The sequence below is a fragment of the Artibeus jamaicensis genome, unplaced genomic scaffold (genome assembly GCF_021234435.1).
Source record: "Artibeus jamaicensis isolate MK-2021 breed Jamaican fruit bat unplaced genomic scaffold, CSHL_Jam_final contig_700, whole genome shotgun sequence".
Lineage (NCBI taxonomy): Eukaryota > Metazoa > Chordata > Mammalia > Chiroptera > Phyllostomidae > Artibeus > Artibeus jamaicensis.
The window spans coordinates 7543820-7561682 of NW_026521930.1; the positions used below are offsets into that span (position 1 = coordinate 7543820).

General features: G+C 56.2%; 1 protein-coding gene across 2 annotated transcripts in view; it reads left to right on the plus strand.

Moving 5' to 3' along the window:
- The window catches only part of GSG1L (GSG1 like), a 205640-nt gene that overhangs the window by 176275 nt on the left and 11502 nt on the right, over positions 1 to 17863 (plus strand). For both annotated transcript variants that reach the window (XM_037140019.2, XM_053671470.1), the window contains exon 6: positions 11300 to 11370. In XM_037140019.2, the coding sequence (XP_036995914.2) occupies positions 11300 to 11370 (71 nt within the window). The remainder of the gene's footprint in view (positions 1 to 11299; positions 11371 to 17863) is intronic.

Genomic DNA, 17863 nt, shown 5'->3' on the forward strand with positions numbered 1-17863 from the left:
GAGTGCCCTGGTGAGTCGCTTCCCCTCTCCAGACCTCAGTTTTCCTGGCTGGAAAATTGCCCTAAGTTATAAAGGCTGGTGTCTTTTCTCAAAGCGTTGTTGTCAGGATTACATGAGATGATACAATTATGTTTCATGCACAAAGGCCGCATCCTCCCTTCCTCCCCGTCCCAGCCAGAAACCGCCCTCTGTGCCGGGGAGGACACACTGCCCGCCCGGTAAAGGGCACAGTGTATGTGCACACTGGGGGCCCTCGGAGAATCCTACCTGAGATGTACTTTGTCTGTACCCCATGGTGCTCTTAAAATTCTTTTAAAATTATTATTATACTTTATTGATTATGCTATTACCGTTGTCCTGATTTTTCCCCCTTTACCCAGCAGACCCTATTCCCTCAGGCAGTCCCCCCACCTTTATTCATGTCCATGGTCCACACATACAAGTCCTTTGGCTACTCCATTTCCTGTGCTGTACTTTACCTCCCCATGGCTATTTGGTGACTACCTAGTTTTACTTCTTAATCCCCTCACCTCTTCACCCGTTCCCCACAACTCACTCCCTTTGAGCAACCATCAGAACGCTCTCTATATCTGTGATTCTGTACCTGTCCTTGTTTGCTTAGTTTGTTTTTTAGGTTTAATTGTTGATAGATATGTATTTTTTTTGCCATTTTATTGTTCATAGGTTTAGACTTCTTTTTCTTAAATGAGTCTCTTTAACATTTCACATAATAATGGTTTGGTGACAATGAACCCCTTTAGTTTTACCTTGTCTGAGAATCTCTTTACTGTATTTAGAATGCCCTTTGACTCTAAGTGATAGCTTTGCTGGGTAGAACAATCTTAGCTGTAGGTCTCTGCTTTTCATGACTTTAATATTTCTTGCCAACCTCTCTAGCCTGCAAAGTTCTTTTTGAGAAATCAGCTGACAGTCTCATGGGAACTCCCCTGTAGGTAACTAACTGTTTTTCTTTTGCTGCTTTTAAGATTCTCTCTTTATCTTTAACCTTTGGCATTTTGATTATGATGTGTCTTGGAGTGGGCCTCTTTGCATCCATCTTGTTTGGGACTCTCTGTACTTCTTGGACTTGTATGTCTATTTCCTTCACCAAATTAAGGAAGTTTTCTTTCACTGTTTTTTTTTTAATTTTTAAATTTTTTTTAGATTGTTTAGTTGAGATTTTTCTCGTTGTTTTGTTTTGTTTTTTTTTTTTTACAGATTTTATTTATTTATCTTTAGAGAGAAAGAGAAAGAGAGAAACATCAATGTGTGGTTGCCTCTCATGAGTCCCCTGCTGTGAACTGGCCTGCAACCCAGGCATGTGCCCTGACTGGGAATCGAACCACGATCATGTGGTTCACAGGCCCGCCCTCAATCCACTGAGCTATGCCAGCCAGGTCTTTCACTGTTTTTTTAAAATAAAGTTCTAATTTCTTGCTCTTCCTCTTCTCCTTCTAGTACCTCTATAATGCGAATGTTGGACCTCTTGAAATTGTCCCAGAGGCTGCTTATATTTACTCATTTTTTGGATTCTTTTTTCTTCTTATTGTTCTGATTCTCTTGTTGGTTTTGGTTCCTTATGTTCCAAATCATTGATTACATTCTCGGCCTCGGCCTCATCCACTTCACTGTTGTTTCCCTGTAAATAGTTCTTTATTTCAATTAGTGTATCCTTCATTTCTGACTGAATCTTTTTTATGCTGCTGAGGTCCTCACGGAGTTCCTTGGGCATCCTTATAAACAGTGTTTTGAACTCTACATCTGATAGAGTGCTTACACCCATTTTATTTAGCTCTTTTTCTGGACTTTTGGTTTGTTCTTTCATTTGGGCCATGTTTCTCTGTCTCCTCATTTAGGCAGCCTCCCTGTGTTTTTTTCTATGTATTAGGTAGAGCTGCTTTGACTCTGTGTCTCAGTAATGTGCCCTAATGTAGTAGGTGTCCTGTAGGGTCCAGTGGCACAGCCTCCCCTATCACCCAAGCTGAGACTCAAGGTGCACCCTTGTGTACCTTGTGGGCTAAGTACACCCTCCTCTTGTAGTCGAGTCTTGGTCGCTATTGGCAGATCAATGGGAGGGATTTACCCAGGTCAGTGAGCTGCAATGACTGGTTGTGACCACTGACCACCAACCTCTGCCCTCTGTGGAGGATCAGCTGTGCAGAGGCAGGGTGGTGGTACTCCAACATGATTGGTAGCTGTTCACTGGGTACACTGACCCCTGAGTTTCCTGGATGGTGTAGGCCAAGGTCAGCCTCCACCTGTGTTTTGGCCTGAGGCCACCATGCCTAAGTTATAAAGCAATCTGAGATGGCTGCTACTTGTGCTGGGTTTGGAGATGCCCAGGCAAAGCCCAGCTGTGAATCTAAGTTGGATGCTGCTAGTGCTGGGCCTGGAGCTCACTGAAGCCAGCTGGTGCTTCTTTGATAGGATTTAGGAGCCAAGACCAGCCATTCATATGAAAAAGCAGCTTGAATAGACCCATAATTTGGGTGCACCACAGTGTCTAGGGATCTTCAAAGTGGGCCAAACAGTGTTAGCTGGATTGCTAGAGTCTCAGATATGGTCCAGCTTACCAGCTCTGTTGGGGAGGGTTTAGGAAAGGGATAATGGCCTCTGCTCGCCTTGACTGCAGACCCTTCAGGTCCTCCCTGTCTGCCACTGGTGCCTTTCAAGCTGCTGTCCCAGTGCCGAGCTCAGAGGGAGTGAGTCTATGTGTGGGCTCTCTAAGAGGAACTGCTTGGGGCTCCAGAAATTTCTTCCACCCACTCAATCCCCATTGGTTTTTGCAACCAGAAGTTAGGAGATTTACCTTCCTGGCACTGGAACCCTGGGCTCAGGGCCTGGTGTGGGGCTGGGACTCCTCACTCCCAAGAATCTCTCCTGAACTTCTATCCATCACATGTGAGTGTGTGACCAGCCCATTCCGTGTCCCTGCCCTTCCTACCAGTCGAGATGGATGTGGTTTCTTCAATTTTGTAGTTGTCAGATTCCCATTCAATCAACTTCACAGTTGTCAGACTCCCATTCAGCTTGATTTCTGATGGTTCTGAGTGATGGCTGTTCTGTATTTTAGTTGCGATTTGGATGTGGTTGTGCAAAGAGGTGAGCCATGTCTGCCTACACCACAATCTTGACTAGAAGTCCTTAAAAAAATCTTAAATTTTGTCTGAGTTTGAAGAATCAGGAGATTTCATGTTAAAAAACATCAAGGTGTCTGGCTTGTGAGGAGAAAGCAGAGGGTCTGGCCACACTGGGCCCCAGTTCCTGCGTGGTGACTAGAAGCTGGGAGGGGAGCGCCTACCTCCCTCAGAGGCCGACAGGTTTGGGGCTGGTGAGTGCAGCAAAGGGCCCTGTGTTCACGATGCGTCTCCTGAAGGGGACTCTGGGGAGAGGGCCGAGGGCCAGCCCTGGGGTCAGAGCAGAGACACGACTTCATACACGAGACCCTCGATCCCGGTTTTTAAAGACACGCTCAGTGCTCCCGGCCGGGTGGGCAGTGTGTGTGAGAAGGCCTTCTCAACACAGGCCCCGAAAGGGAGCAAACCGGGGCACTGAGGACAACCGGAGCGGGTTGGTGTGATCCCAGGCCCTGGGAGTCGGGCCTGGGCCTCTCATCTCGCTCATCCACCCAGTGTGTCGGGGTGGGGGCTGGCAGCAGCTGGGATGCGAGAAGGCAGAACAGGTCCCCGCTCCAACCCCCGTCCTGGGTGCCGGGCCTCGCCAGCTGAGGCTGGTGCAGACAGGGCGCAGAGGCTCCAGTCCTCACCAGCTCTGCTCCCCTGCGAGTTGTAAGGAAACTTTCAGGAGGGGGAGGGCTAGTCTCCACTTCCTCTGCCACTCACGACAGGACCCTGTGCAGTCCGCCCGCCACCCCCACGCCCCTGACGGAGCATCCAGCACCCCGACTCCCCACACTCGCCCGACTCCCTGCGCCTCTTGCACCAGATCCTCTGTTCTGCCACAGGGTCAGAGATCCCAGGGTCAGAATGGGCCCTTTTCTCTCCTCATTTGACCTTAGCCTTGCTGGCCACAGCCATGCCAGGATTCCCACATTTTTACTCCGCTCCAGATGACCAACTTGAAATCCAGCTGCCTCTCTGGCGTCTCTGCTTTGTATTCTCTAAGGCAAGGAGAATCGGCATGGCCAAGACCCAGGCATGACAGTGTCCCCAGACCCAGTCCTATTTCTGTGCCTCTCTCCATGGTGCTCCTGCTTGCACCCGACAGCCATTCGTGGGTCCTCACACCCCCATGTCCACCTCACCCAAACCCAGCACACTTCCATAGTTAGTTCACTTCTCTTGGTTTCCACCTGCTTTATCCTGCCGGACGTCCGGTGTGATCAGTCCCACCTCTGACTTTGCCCCTCCCCCGTCCTCCCCCAGCAGCCAGAATGCTATCGAGTCGCTCTGCTAATATGATCAGGCCCCAGTGCCCCATCTTTCCGCTTCCATCAATGCGGTGACTTCCCGCGGCTCCAGAACGAAGGTCCAGCTCCTTGACATCACTTTCGAAGCACTGCCATGGCCTAGCCGCACAGTGGGCCCCAGCTCCTGCTGTACACGGCGCCCCTGTGCACCTCTGCAGTTCTGCAGACTGGTCATTCTCCTGCCTCCACGTTGCTGCTGACCTGCCACCTCTGCCTGGAGTGCCCCCACGCCCTGCCTGGATGCTGGGCCTTCAGGTCCTTCCTTGAATACGGAGTCCAGGTTCGGATTCTGGGCCACCTCCCTGGCCGGTCAATCAGGCCAAGGTGACCTCGGCCGCTTGGTGGCTGCCAGCAGCCTGGCCAGCACAGCCTTTTCCCAGCCACAGGAGCACGGCCACGCCTAGGCACGCCCATCTCTGCCACTTTGCTCACCGTTCGCTCTCCTTGTAGCCACGACTGGGCTGTGGAAGGAGCCGTTGGGAAGGGCTGGAGGTTTCCTCGTCGTGCTGGGGTCCTGGGGACCCTGCCGGAGGCTGTGGAGGGTGGGGGTGGGGCTTGGGGTGGGTCTCCACTAGTGCTAGTGAATGTTTTTCTAGGTAATAATCCCCGACCCATGTGGTTCTGAAAATAATCTCAAGGTGGTAATATCTAGACATTTCTTTTGAAAACCGAATATTGAGAACAGGAGACAAAACTGTCAGCTACACAAAGATTAGGGGAGGGCGCTCACACTGTGGGTAGCTTTATCTTCTCTGCATTTCCCAAATGTTTATATTGTGATGCTATTACTCCTAAAATGGGAAAAGGAAGAAAGAGCCTTTAAAAAAACCCTTTATTTGCCCCGTCTCGTGCCGGCAGGTGCGAGGTGCGGAGCCTCAGTCTGCTGCCTGTGGCCGTCTGGGTGCCAACACCCCCTTCCACCCACCTTTTCTCTTCTGTGCACGGATCGCGGCAAATCCCCGCCTTCCCTGTCCCCGCAGCTGCGCCTGCGGTGTTCCATCCGGGACTCGAGCGATGGCAGCTCCCTCACACCCGTCCGTTTACACCCTCACTGCCTGCACTTACTTCTCGGGACACCCGCGCCTCGGCGCTCCTTACTGGGGTCCGTGGAAACCGCCACCTCCTCCCACAGGAGCTCGGGCCCCAGAAATCAGGGCTGGCACGTGGAGACGCAGGGCCCTGCCCAGCTCCCATGGTTACCCCATTAGTTGTGAATGGAGAGCGAAGAGCACGGAAAAGGGACGGGAGGACGTGAGGAAGGACAGCCAAGCCCTGTCTCCCCTGAATATCAGCCAGCCGAGGGGTCCTGGCAGGCAGGAGAGCGTTGGCTCAGGGGCTCCAGGCGGCCTCGTCCCCGCTGTCACTGCTGCTGGCTCCTCAGTGATGCCCATCTGTGGCCGGGACTCTGGGGAGCGCGCTGCAGGCCCGGGTCTGCCGGGCAGCGGCCTTGAGCCAGGAGAGGGAGGACACCTGGGCCTGAGCCCAGCGAGGCCCCCCCAGGGCCTGGCTCCTCAAATGTTGTCCGGGGTCCAACTGCGGGGGCTTCGCCTGGGAGCCTCTTACAAACGCAGGATTTCAGGCCCCACCCACCCCAGACCTGCCCAGTGGGGACCCGCACTTACCAAGCTGCTCAGATGGCCGGTGGGCTCCGACAAGTTTGGGAGCCTTCAGGCCAGAGGACAGAGCGGGTGCAGCACTGCCAGGCCCCAGGGAGTGGGCGTGGAAGCAGAGGCTGGTGGGCACCGGAGGGCACTGCCGGCCATGCTGTTCCTGCTGCGGTCCCCAGACAAGTTGTCCGTTCACAAACACCCACAGCGACGCGAGGGCACAAATGGAGACCAGTGCCGGGAGACTCTCCCAGCCAGTCAGTGCTGCTGGGACACCCACGTCTGCCTTTTGTGCGTTATTTTTTTTTAATTTCATTTTCTAGTAACTCATTTTTATTGTATTTTATTTAAAAACTGGTCCAAGGTAGATTGAAAGTGAAGGAGGAAGACCTGGTCCCTCGTTACAGAATCGGAGAAACACGGCATGTGGACGGTCAGCTCACACCAGGAAGGGCCCGCAGACTGGGGGCGCGGCGTCTGGCCTGGGGCCAGTGAGAGGGCCGGCTGGGAGGAGCACACAGACCGGGCCCGGGGCTGCAGAGCGTGCTGCCAGAGACGGGACCTGGTGGGGCCCTTGCCGGGCCCGGCTGCAGTGGCCAATCCGGCCCTGGAATTAGGGGTGCAGGTCCTGGGGAGACCAGTCATTGGTTCTGGCCCTCCCTCGAACGCTCGAACCCCTCGGAGCCCCTGCATCCTTTTCTTCTCTCAAACAGAGCAAATACCCAGCCTCCATCCAATGCCAGAGGTTGTGGGTCCCTGGGGCAACGCTGGGTGGCAGTGCCGTCGTGCCCCGCTAGCTGCTGGCACAGCTGCTGGCCCCCTTCCCACCAGGACCTCGCCGCGCAGGCATGCCCAGGGCGTCTGACTGAGACCCCCTGCCAGCCAGGATCTGCAGGACGTAGGGACTGATAAACCTGAGTCCACGTCACGGCCCTGCCGCCGGCCAGCTGCAAGTCAGCAGCTTCGCAGCAGCCGTGCCTGGAGCAGCCGCCCAGCAGAAGGCCACCAACGCCACGCCCAGGGCTCTCCCCCACCTGGAGAGCCGGTCGTGCACCTGCCAGCACACCAGTAAACTCAGCAAGTGAGAGCTGCTCTCGGCTTTCGTTTCCCGCCTGCGACGTGGGGACGATAGCGATGCAGACGGTGGTGACCGCGGTGACTCTGGGCGGAGCACAGGCTGAGCGGGTGTGAACAGACCCGCAATGACGAGGATGTGAACAGTTTACCAGTTTATTTGTCTCTCACTTGGAAGGGTGAGACGGTGCCCGGGAAATTGCCACCTCTCCCTGGGGCCCATGCCGCTCCCTGGCCCCACAGCGTCATTTCACCTGAGCCTCGGCTCTGGCTCTCTGGGTCCCGGCAGAGGCAGCGGAGACTGCCTCCCTGGGGCCGCGGCTGGGCTGTGGCCTCCCGGCGCCCTCTGCCTGGAATCCAGCAGCGTTCGCGTCTTCGAAGCCTTTTCTGTTTCTTCCAAAGCATCCTTCTCCCTCAGGCACCAAGTGGGTCAGGTCTAAATGACGGGTAGAGGAGGGGGCGTGCAGGGCTCGGAGGAAGCAGTGGTTAATGTGTTAGAATATTATCCTTCCTCATCAGGAACTAGGAGGTGGGGTCACAGAGGGTCAGACCGTAAAGGCCCAGAGATGAGGAAGGTGGCGATGCCGTTGTGATGACACCGAAGGTGGTGGCAAGAGCCAAGCAGGGCTCTAAGAGCTATAAACAGAGGCACCAAAGTGTTTCCTAACTCACTTAGTCTTACAATGGCCCTAAGAGACAGGCACATTATTGTACCCATTTGTCAGATGAAAAAATCAAGGCTGGACATGATGGGGATATGGCCAGACTCAAATAGCTCACAGAGGAGACGCCCCCACCCTGGACAGGTGGCGGCCCAGCTGGGCAGGCACCTGGGGTCCCACCTGTTGCCCCTTCTGAGCACGGTTCACCCCAAGCACTCCATTCAAGGCACTTATTTAAATGTGTGGCTAATTTCCCAAATCATCATGTTTAAAAAAGCACCTATCTTCAGAAAGCACATAACATGCTCTGTAGGAAATTACAGTTCAAATCAAAGGCAATTTTCACCTGGTGACATTTGCAGTTGTTCCTCTTCTTTCTACACAAAACTCAGCACCCTGGGGACCCCCAGCGACCTCCCCAGAGAGCCGTCAGCCCTCGCCATTCACGGGATGGCTGCTGACCCTGCAGGTCCGCCGCTTTCACTGGCAAATCTGGTGGTGAGGGCCGTGTGTGTGCAAGGAGTCCGCTCTTTCCAGAATGGCAGCGCGGGCCACAGAAGGCAGGGGGCCCGCCGGAGGCGAGAGCGCGTAGCCTGGCTTTCGTATTGCTCCAGCGCCCCTCCCCTACGGAGCCCCTGCAGGTCCTGAGGGACACCAGTGGCTCCCAGCCCTGGCCACACACCCCACCATGGGCAATGGAAGACTCCCCCAGGGGCCTTCAAGTTGAAAACCCCGGGCTGGACCAGAGACTAGCCCACTATCTCCCATAAGCCGATCCAGCCACCACCGGCTGTAAGGGGGCCACGCCCGCTTATTTGCATATTGTTTGCGGCTGCTGGGAACTAAGAGGGTGGTTGAGTAGCTGTGACGGAGACCATGGAGTCCACAAAGCCTCCCCCACTTGCCATCTACACCTTTACAGAAAAGTTTGCTGGATCAGTTAGTCCACCCTTATTCAACCTCCTGAATGACCTCCAGCCTTAACCTGAGCAGCAGGCATGAGCTTCTCAAGGGCAGAGACCTCTCTGAGTCAGGGTCCCTGCAGCCCCCACGGGCAGCACGAGGCCTGGCCCAGAGCGGACCCCCACTCACTGGTGGGTGCCCCTTGCTGTGTTAACTATTGAACCAAGTAAGGTTTGGGCGACCAGGAGGAGGAGCAGCTGTGCCAGGCAGGGCTGGCTCTTGCGTTAAACGTCAACTCCTTGGCTCACTGGCCTCTACCCCCAGACTGAGGCTCTCGGCAGAGGCCCGGGATGCTCGGGCTTGAGGCCTGGAGGAGGGTGATCTCAAGATAAGAAGCTGGGAGAGCCCGGAGCCTGGGACAGCCAGGGAATGGGTTCTAGGGTGTGGCTGTGGAGTACAGGTGGACGTGGTATCGACAGACTCTGCGGCACTGGACACAAGGTGACCCGGCAGGTGGCGCTCAGGGCTGAGGATGGGCTCTGTCCCCTGGCCCAGCTGTTTGAGTCCAGCTGTGGCTCGGGGACTGCGACACCCCAGCCTTGGGAGCCCCTGTGGACGGGGGCTCAACACCTTGCTAGACATGCACACGGCATCGCTTAAACAGTGAAAAAACTGGCAAAAACACCTAAACATCTATCAACAGGGTATTGAATATTGGTTATTTTCTTCACAAACCACTAGCAGGAAAAAAGGTGGGTGAGATTTATGGGTACTGGTATGGAAAAATGTGGAAATTTATGGGTAACTTAAAAAAACCAGGTTACAAGAACAGTGTATTTGATTTGAGGCTATTTGCACAAGTATTAATTCTGAAAACATGGACACAGAACTACTCACAGCGGTCATTCTACTCCACAGAGGTATAATTATGGGGGGGGCTTTTTCTCTCTTTATGGGGTTGGATTTTTTCTAAACAAACCTGTGCTATCAGGAAAATAGCAAAGATGTTCCCGCAGAGGGACACAGAAGGGGACATCCCCCCTCACACGGAACCTTCCCACAGCGTCACACTTACGCCATCGTCCTGCGGGCGGGGGCCACCCGGGCCTCAGAGGCGTCTGTAGCCAAGACTGGTGTCCAGGGTTTGCTCCCTGGGAAGCACAGGCCTGGTCCCCTGGTGAGGACAGTATGGGCAATCCTCGGGTGGCCTTTGGTCAACACCTGTCATTTCCTAACTCAAATGCAAGCTTGTCTTTCCACTAGATGAAAAGCTCTCTGAGAACAGAGACTGAAGAGGACATTTCTGTCCACACAGAGCAGGACCTCAGGAGACTCCTACTGAGTGAATGAATGAGCAATCCGAGGCAGCCAGCACTCACGAATATCTCTCCCTCCCACTAAGGCCATTTCTGCCATTGCTCGCTCACCTCCCCATGTCTCCCCAGCCTCTAGGGACAGGTGGTGCTGGGAAGACCCAGAGAGCGGGGTGAGCCTTTGCTTGGAGAGGACGGAGGCTCCCTTGCACTCGAGCAGAGAGGGTGGCGGCGGAGCAGGCGGGGGAAGGGGAAGACCACGCTGAGGGCCCTGGGGAGTCTTGGGGAAGCACTGAAGGTGAGACGTGAGGAGGGAGGTCTCGGGCAGCTGCAAGGTGAGTGGGAGGCAGAGAGGAAGGCGGAAGATGCCAGGGCGTGGCCACAGAGGCGGAGCTGGGAGTGCTCTCTGCTCTCAGGAGATACAACGTCCCCGTGGTTCCTACCGCAGGGGACACACCGTGTTCCTCTAAGGGCGGTGCACGTCAGCCTGGGCCACAGAGGGTGAGTGCACGGTGGCCACTCGGCCCTGCCCACTCGGGCCTGTCATCAGCAAGCTGGGCTTGAGGGTCCTGGTCTGGGGCCACGTCTGAGAGTCTGCAGCGCCTCCCCCGGCCCTGTCAGCCTGTGCTTGAGGCTTGTCGACCGCGGCCACACCAGAAGAGGCAGCCCCTCTGGAACTGCGGCGATCTTGAGATGGTGCCAGAGGAGAAGGAAGCGATATGGGGGAAACTCTCACAGTTGTTGTCAGGAGATAGCACTTTGCCAGAAGGGGGAAGCCCAGGGCTCCATTTGTACGTAGAACTGGCTTTAGGAAGTATTTGAATTAGTTAAGCCAACTGCTACAGCTAATGAAAGTTCGTTGCTCCAAATCAGAAAACAGGGAAGTTGCAAAAAAGGTTCCACATCTAACCCCTATATTCTCATCACCCCGAGTTAGCCACTGTGTGGCTCCTGGCATATACTCAGCCAAACAGTCTTTTGTGCATCCGGAGCATCCTTGTTTAAACAAATCACACTGTACACACTCTTTTGTAACTTGCCATTAGCACATAATGGAACATCTTTTTGTCACAGCGGGTGGGTTTGCATCCAGGGTCTGCCTCCTGTGTATTAGCTACATAGCACCTTATTGGTCACATCACCTTCCAATGTCTCCATTTCTTCATCCACAAAGCGGAAATAATGGCCTCCAGCTCACAGGGCAGCGGTGAGGGCCTCGTGGGCAGAGGGCCAAAGCTGCTTTGCGAACCGTGCCCTGCCAGCTCAGCCTGCACTCTCTCTTACACAGCCTTTGGGTTCTTTTCTTTCCAGGATCGAGAAGGGGGATGGGAACGAGGAAGAGGACCTTCGCTTAGACTGCCGCCACGAGAGACACGCAGCCCGTAAGTGGCCTGCGCACAGACTGCGGGCGTCTGCAGGGGAACGGCCCGGGGAGAAGCAGGCGCACCTCCCCGGAAGCCCTGCTTTCTCCCACAAACACGCTCCATGGATGGGGAAACTGAGGCTGGGGTTGTAGCGTAGCGAGCCCTCTGCGAGCGGCGGCCTGCAGAGGGGGTGTGTTCCTAAACAAGCAGGAGGGAGGCGGGAGTGCGTAAAGGTGGGCGGTGACCCGAGGCTCAAGTCCGGGCCTGGGCCAGCCGTGGGCCTAGAGGGGCAACCGCAGCTGTGCCGCACTCACACGCCAGGGAGGCCGCAGTGGGCAAGATGCGTCCGAGCCGTGGGTGCCCCTGGCAGCTTGGAACGTGTTGACTCCGTGCACCTCACTGTGCGCGACGCCCTTTAGCAAACAACTCTCTGGGCCAGAGGCAGAGGGGAGGCGCAAGGAGAGAAGGGCCTTGCTCCAGACAGAGAAAGAAAGGCACTGTGAGGTTCAAGTTAAAATGACAGAATCTCAGTTGAGCCAGCTGAGTGGCCACCAGGTGCTCCCTGCCCACCCCACCTGACCCCAGATGAAGGGCTTTTCATGCCTGATGTCATATCCTTGCTGACCCCCACCCCCACAGAACTACACCCCACCGTTTGCAGGTGAGGAAATTCAGGCTCAGGGAGGTGGAGAAACTTGCCCAAGGTCACACAGCTCGGCGAGTCCGGGCAGAGCAGGCAGAGCAGGCGCCATCAGCGCCCAGCCCACACCTCTGGGCTCTCCCAGGGAGCTCTAGGGTCTTCCTGCGCCCATGTCCGCATCTCTGTGCTGTGGACTCCCCCGTCCTCCGGCACCACAGAAGGCGGCTGGGCTCCCTCGCCCCTGGAACGGATCGCCCTGAGGGCCTGCAGGATTCGCCAGCTGCCCGCGGCGTGGCAGCTTCCCTGGGTCGGCCGCCTCCTTCCCTGTGCCTCTTTCCTTCCCTCCGCTCAGTCTCTGCCTCCCCTTAAGATCTTCCCACTCTCGAATTCCTACCCCAAAGTCTGCTTCTGGGGAGACCCAAGCTAAGACAATGAAAATTTACACCCAGTCTGTCTGGCTCCAAATCCTGTGATCCTGGAAACTGAGAAGTGGCTGTACCCAGAGGGAGAAGATGGAGGTGGGTGAGGAGCGCGGGAGGAGGGGTGGCTAGAGGGGAGGGGAGTCCGGTCTCCTCCCCTGTAGGAGGCACCTGACGAGAAGGTGATCTGCCCGACAAGCAAGAGGTGACACTTGAGTAGACACTGGACTCACACGCCATGGTTCCACGACTGGTGTCTGTGCTAGGGTGGAGGGCTTCCTGGAGGAGGGGGTCAAGAACCAGGTTATGGAGGCAGCTGGGGAGCACCCACCTCGGGGACAACAGAGGGGAACGGAAATCCGCCGGGGGCTCAGGAAGTGTAGAGTAGGGACAAAGGCTGAGAGCCCCTGGCGCACTGCGAGTGCCACCAGCTCCCCGCCTTGGGCCAAGCCTCCTCCGACCCCCTGCAGGGCAGACAGTACGCCCTGGGTGCAGAGAGGCTGGGAATTTGTTTGGGGGCAGCTGGGAAGCTGGAGGAGAGAAAGCCAAGTCCTTGAGGCCTGAGGCTGAAAGACAGGGAAGCCATTCTGGCCCTAACTGTAAACCCTGGAATTAAGAACAAGGAGACTCGGGGTCGGGGTGCTGCGGACGCCCTCGGCCCCCAGCCCAGTTCCCGCAGCCCCACCCCAACCTGGCCCCCGTTTCATCTCCTGAACATGAAGCAGGCATCAGCTGTGTTTGCTATGTCAACAGCCGGTGCAAAATGTCTTCTTGTATCCTTCGACAAATAGCCATTGAGCGTCCACTCCATGCTGGACGTACCACTGTGAGCAAGAGCAGATCAGGCCCTCAGCCTCATGGGGCTGGTGGTCTAGGGGGAGAGAGAACCAAGTGAGGCACGAACCCAGGAACAAACAAGACCCTCTCGGGTGCTAAGGAGGGAATGTGTGATGATAAAGAGGAAAGGGGAGGCTCCGTCAGGGCCGCCTCTCTGAGGGGCTGGGACCTAGAGGAGGAGAGGGGTCAGCGCAACAAACAGCCTTCAGGCAGAGGGGCCTGCAGGGCAAAGGCCGGAGCAGGAGCAGCCCGCCTGGAGCCGGCATGGGGTGGGGGGCGCAGGGAGGAGGAGCAGCCCTGGGAAGAGGAGGCTGGGCATCGGGGAGCTCGGGCATTTTGAGCAGGGAAGAGACTATCCGGATTGTTTGTCTGCGTTCGTATCTACATGGATGTCTCATGTCTGTATCTGCACTCTGTGCTTCATGTACTCACGGTCGTACACCTACTTTTGCCCACCTCTTCATAGTCACTGACACATTTACCCACCTCCATGTCCACAGTCACTGACACATTTACCCACCTCCATGTCCACGTCCATCCCGCCCTCCATCTGTAATGTGGGGGAGGCCTAGGGAGAAAGACAAGGCCGGCAGAGAAGCTTGCAAGGCATTGCCGAAGGAGATGGTGGCGGGAGAGAAAACAGACACGACAGTGGGCGGGCTCCAGAACGCTTTGCTGGAAGGACTGTCAGTGTCCTGGTCTGGGTTCCCCCAGAAGCACGTCCTGAGCTAAGGGTTCAGGCAGGAGCGCCAGGAGCCTACCCTGAGATCAGTAGCTTGTTTGGGTGACCTCAGAAAACCCAAGTAGGAGCAGACCAGGGGGACAAAGCCCAGGAAGGCAGGTGGTGGCGAAAGGCACATTGTCCGGCTGGTCAGCACCAGTCCTGAGAGGGACTCAGGCAGTTAGTGCTGAGCACGCACGACTGAGTCACACCCAGACATGGCAGGGCTGTGCCCGGTCAGTGTGAGGCTGCTGTGCGGGACGGGTGCATGAATTTCTGGCGGTGGGTGGGACGAGCCCAGGTGCAGTTGGAGGTCAGCAGCGTGTCCGCCTTGGGTGCTGTGGAGGGACAGGTTTGTGGGGCACAATGGCACATTGCGTGAGTCTGAGGGGTGGCAGGGAATGGAGAGGATTGAAACCAAGGGACTGCTGAGATCCTTCAGGGAGGGTGGGCAGGGTGCAGACTAGCAGGGGTGGCTGAGTTTCCCAGCGAGCAGAGGTGGCGCTGGGGGCTCAGTTAATAGAATGAGGGAGAAAGAAACCCCACCTGCTGTCAGACCTCAGGGAGGCGCTGCCCAAAAGAGGGCTGCAACGCCAGCGTGAGAGCTCTGGTCATGTTAATATCCCAAGGTAGCTGCGCCTGTGGCCGGTGAGAGTCATTCATTCATTCACTTATTCACCAGCCTTTACCAAAGATGCTTCCCTGGGGGGACCCCATGCTGGAGCATGGGGAGAAGCAGGCATGACCCAGGGCCTCGCAGCCGCCCAGCACCGCTATTTGGTGTGGCCAGAGCTACACAGGGGTCCGTGGAGGCACCTCGTAGGCTCCGGGTGAGGGTGGGGGTGCAGGCAGAGGAGGCGTGGGGATGGGTACATAGCCAGGGGTGATCCAACCTGGTAGAATTCTACACCTGTGCTGGTGACACATGTCCTTGGTAATAACCACTGAGAAGAATTAAGTCCCACCAGGTCTGATGATAATGTCTCAGCCTCGTGTGTCCTTCTGAGGACTTCACATCGATCCACTCCGTTCATCCTGAATGCAGCCCCATTTTACAGACAGGGAAAGTGAGGCCCGGGGAAGTTGCAGCTGTGACAGGAAATGGCAGGGCTGGGGTTTGCGCCCAGCCTGTGTGGCTCCAGAGGCCAAACCCTGGGCACACCCCCCCTGCCGGGCCTGGGCAGCTTCGAGGACACAGGGCCCAGCCCCCGTGGCCTTGACCCTCACAGAGCTCCCAGCTGGATGAGCAGCGTGATGGGACTGTCCAGGGAGACGGCGCCGTCTCCAGAATGCAGTCTCTTAGCTGCGAGTGAATTTTTGTCCAAAAAAATATTTTGGAAATGCCTGGGCCAGTTTTGCAATGTTTCTGTACCAAGAAGCTGCTCCACTTTGTGGTGGGCTGGCTCTCGGGCACAAGGAGCCTGTGTTATTAAACACTTCCTGGCGCACTTCTTCACTAAGCACTTCCCAGCCCTCTCCTGGGATGGCTGGCACAGCCCTGGGGAGGAAGGCGGACTGTTCTTGTGCAAACGGGAAATCTGAGGAGCTGAAAGGCAGACTGGCTTTGTTGAGAACTTCTGTCCCTGGAGCTAGGACTCACCAGCCTTCGTGCAGACCAGTCCTCCCCTGTCCCCCTGCCCGAGGCTGTTCCTGCACTGGCCCTGGACCCTGGGCCTCCTCTCCTCTCACTGTCCACCCCCGCCTGCTGCTCCAGCCACACGGTGTATGTTTCTTTCTCAAACATACAAAACATTGCCTCCACAGGGCCTTTGCCCTTGCCGTTCTCTCTGCTCTCGCTCTAAAACTCCCTGTAATGGCTGGCTTTGCCTCGTCTTTGTCTCGGCCAAAAGGCCGCTTCCTCAGAGAAGCTTCCCTGAGCGGCACCAGCTTCCTCAGCTGCCCTCCTGTCGCCTTCCTTTCTGTTTGCTGTGGTGTCCGTCCTGCCCCGAAACTGCCCTCTATATTTACATACTTGGTTTTTGTTTTGCTGTCTCTCCCCACCGGGCCCCATGAGAACAGACACCCTGTCTTGCTGTGTTCTCATCTGTATCCTGACAGCCTAGAGCAATGCATGGCACACAGTAGGTGCTCAATCACTGGCTCTAAACCTCCAATTTTCTCCACTCGTTCCCATCTGAGCAGCCACTTTTTCATAAACAGTGACACCAAGTTTCAGTTATCTTAACTGCTCCAAATTTGCTGTTTTTTTCTCGTGCTACTGTGATAGAGATTCTGCCTTTTTTTTTTTTTTTCCTGAGGAAAGAGTTTGCTTTTGCAAACTGCTCTGGGGCCCTGCCGTGCCACCAGCTAGCTCAGGAGCACATCAGATGTGGCATTTAAGGAGAGGGTGCTGCCTTATGGTCCAGGTGTCTGCATCTTCCCTTCAGGGGCAGCTGGGGTTTGCAGCTGATTGCGGTTGTCAAGTTCAATGCCCAAGACAAGCCTCTGATTTCGCCAGGTGTGTCTGTAAGGCTGCACTGGGTGAGAGGCTGTCACTCACTGGGTACAGAGGTGGCTTTTGGGAGCTCTGTCTAGACGAATCGCTGCCACTGCTGCCCTCGAAATAGCAGAGGGGATTGCAAGGAGGAGGTTTCTGGATCCAGAGCAACTTGGCATTTTTATTAGATCAAGATCAAATCCAATATAGTCCTGCTGGAGTCTGCTCCTTTATTAAAATGGAAACGGACAATATTTCTGAAATAATTATCGGTGCTAACTTGGGCACACAGGCGGGCTCGCAGCCTGGAGATACCTGGCACTGGGGCGGAGAGACCCAAGCCAACACCGAATCAGGGTCACCTTGGGGGCTCTCTCAAAATGCAGACTTGGGGGTTGGGCAGGGCCTGGGACTCTGCATTTCTGATAAGGCCCCAGCGCAGCTGTGTCTGCTGCCCCGAAGACCAGGGGTTCTAAGCGGTGCTCAGCCTGGGCTCATACTGCCCCCCCCCGCCCCGAGGCTGCTGTCAGCAGCGAGTCTGCACTGGTTCCCTGCCCGGGCTGTTCAACAGCTTCTAGTTGGGAATGGCTGCTGCTTGAGCCAATTCCCTGCCAGTCCCCTAAGACACACACTTGCCCATGTCCCCCTCACCCCTGCCAGCTCCAGCGGCTCCTGCGGCAGGGCCCCTGGTGGGTGCCAGCGCCCGGCCAGCCCCTCTCCCACTTCCCCTCAGCGCCTTCGCTCCCCGGCCCATCCCGGCCTCACTTCTCTTTCAGTCCCTTGTCACTCCGAGCCCATCTTTGCTGATTCCCTCCCCACTAAAATGGAAACATCACGGGGACAGGGACCTCTTTGCCACATTCATTGGCAGTCCCGGGGCCTGGCACTGGGGACCAGCAGCTTTCGGGTGACCGACTCAGCCTGCTTAGTCCTCGCCCAGTGCTCGCTCTGAGGAGCATCCGCACGTCAGAGGCGGCCGTCCTTGGGTGTCCAGAAACACAGCCATCTGTCCCGGGTCACGAGTCAGGGTCCGGCGGACTCCACGCTGAAGTCGTGCCATTGTCCTCCGGACGCCCACTTCTGCCCGAGACAGCACCCCTCCAATCACTCTCGACCCCAGGTCACACTTGGGGGCTGTGGCTAAAACGCAGGTCTCCCTGGAGACCTCAGTGCTTTGGTTCGGGGCTGCCAGGAGCCTGGGTACAGGATGCACCTGTAACCCGAGGGACCTGCTGGGCCTTTCACACCTGCACCGTCCACTCCCCCACACCCTCCCCACGGCCGGCCAGCCCCATGCGTCCTGCGTCCATTCCGGAGCTTCCCACTTTCCCCATCTGCCAGTGTTGCCAGGTTTTTCACACCTCCTGAAAACTTCATTTCCCTGCCAAGCACCTATTTCACACCCGGTTCCTTCTGCCCAAAGTCACCTGCTTCCTTCCTCCATTTGGGCAAAAACA